The sequence below is a fragment of the Phytophthora parasitica genome, assembly GCF_000247585.1.
Source record: "Phytophthora parasitica INRA-310 unplaced genomic scaffold supercont2.117, whole genome shotgun sequence".
NCBI classification, from domain to species: Eukaryota; Oomycota; class Peronosporomycetes; order Peronosporales; family Peronosporaceae; genus Phytophthora; species Phytophthora nicotianae.
This window is the reverse complement of record NW_008649103.1, coordinates 57,078-59,088: the sequence shown is the minus strand read 5'-3', so window position 1 is coordinate 59,088 and position 2,011 is coordinate 57,078. Positions and strand designations below refer to the sequence as shown.

The window sequence follows — 2,011 nt, the reverse complement described above, 5'->3', positions numbered from 1 at the left end:
GGTTGTGCTGCTTGTTCGTCGTCTGGCTTTCACGGAGTGTCCGATGCTTGGGTCGTCCTCGCAAATAACCCCCAATGTTGAATCTGACTGGCCGCCACATGAATTGTCTGGTGTATGCTGTGTGAATAAATAAGTACTGCTTTCGATAGATATGTACATGTAAAATAATCGCAACACTTCCTGACAATTTTTACTGACATAGAACGAAAGTGCTAAAGCGAACTTTCAGTTTTCAATAAGAGTTGAATGTGATAATTTAATATTTCGTTAGATCCAAATATATAGGCTTTTGCGAATAGAAGCTCTGGGGCCACGTACGTGGCAACCGTGTCTGGTGCATGGTAAGCGGCTCGAGCACGGGCTGGGAAGCGCTCCCAGATTCAGCACTCATTTTCTTCGTATGGCTACAAATCTGTCATAAAATTAGTTACGAACAGCATTAATTTCTAAATCCTCTTCGGTCAATTCTAAAAACAAAAAATAGTTCAAAAATACAGCTCAAAAATGGTTGAAAATTCGTGCAAAAAGTAAATATATATATGTTCTAAGGGTGTTGTGAAAACTCATGAAATTTTAAGCAACACTTCATCGTACTTGCTTCATAAACATATCGCCTCATCTTCCTACAACGAAAATATACGCCCTCATGACAACCTCACAGAAACCTCAATCTTGGCTCCCCCTCGCAATCCCTCCATTGAATTCGTCCCTGCACTCTCCAATTCGCCATCATCCTTCACCATTCCTGCCTCGTTCTCTGCTTTGAGTATAGCTATTTCATACAGAATCCTCTCAGTTCGCGGGTTGTCAATCCACACTGACGCACTCTCTCGCTTGCGCATTCCCTCCATATTTGAGGCCGTCAGAGGAAGAGGCACCTTGCAGACTGGAAAACGTTTAAGTTCTTGGTTCATAACGTACTCCCACATGGCATCCTCGCCCTTCATCTGCTGTAGGCAAAACAGAGCCACAACTGGCTCACGATACCACCAGCCTGGGTGTCGCGGCTTCTGCGAGTCCAATTTCACGAAAAACTCCGCTCCAAGCTCTTCGTACGCAGAAATAATCAGAGACTCGAACGCGTTCTTGGCCAACAGTTGACGATTGTTTCGTTTGCTGTACGCGGCGAGATCGAATTTGCGGGATATGGGGACCCAGAATTTGCGCTCCCACACAGCACGTGAGTGGTTGAGCCAAAACTTGCGAAACTTTAATGCAAGTACAGGGTGTTTTGCTTTGTCAAACGGAGGTGGTACGTTGAAATAGACTGTTCCCCACGGAATTTGAGCCTCGAAGTCCTCCATCTTTTTAGATAATTCCACTTGGCTGCGATACTCTGCCTCACTCAAGCCCGGCTTGCCTCTTTTCGGCTTCTCTTCAATCCTCTCACTGGTTTTCCGTTCACATTTGCGCTTTCTTCCTTGCTTGCGCTTCTGAGGCTTTTCAGAATCAGTCAAACTAGATTCCATCAGCTTCATTGCTGTTAAAGCTGCTGCTTGTAGTGCCGTCTTGCCAGTCTTTCGCTTCCTCTGCTTCCCTCTCGATTTCTGTTGGACGATCAATGGCGCAGCTACATCGCCGCTACCGCTTATAGCGGAGGGTGAAGCCGAAGAGGTTGACTCCACCGCCTCCGACTCTGCGTGTTGCTGAGCTGTTGTAGCGTCCACAGACCGAGGAGAGTCCTGCAACGCTGGAGACGGCGAGGGTTGTTCCAATGGTACCATTTGGGGCAGTTCAAACGGAATGACACTGATCACTTGGCATCCTCTTTCTACGAACTCCAGCAACGTCTTCTCGCAATGCAACATAAATTCAACGAGCAAATGCTTGAGCAGCATCATGTTCCGCGTCGCCGTGCGCCAGTGCAGGTACAGGAACACGCAGTTGCGAGTTTCGAGAGGATACTTTGGTTTAGCAAGCAGAGCTTCGGCCTTTTGACGTCTCTGCGCGCTGGTTCTCAACACCGGGTAGATGGTGATGATCGTACAGCCCTGCTGCATCATGGGGACCA

At 47.5% G+C, this 2,011-nt stretch overlaps 1 protein-coding gene across 1 annotated transcript; it reads right to left on the bottom strand.

The window, feature by feature from the left end:
* Nucleotides 1-644: 644 nt before the first annotated feature.
* Nucleotides 645-2,003, bottom strand: PPTG_19416 (hypothetical protein; the record flags this gene model as incomplete). Its single annotated transcript, XM_008917824.1, has 1 exon — nucleotides 645-2,003. The coding sequence occupies one exon, from the start codon at nucleotides 2,001-2,003 to the stop codon at nucleotides 645-647; it is 1,359 nt and encodes a 452-aa protein (XP_008916072.1).
* Between the last annotated feature and the right edge of the window lie 8 nt (nucleotides 2,004-2,011).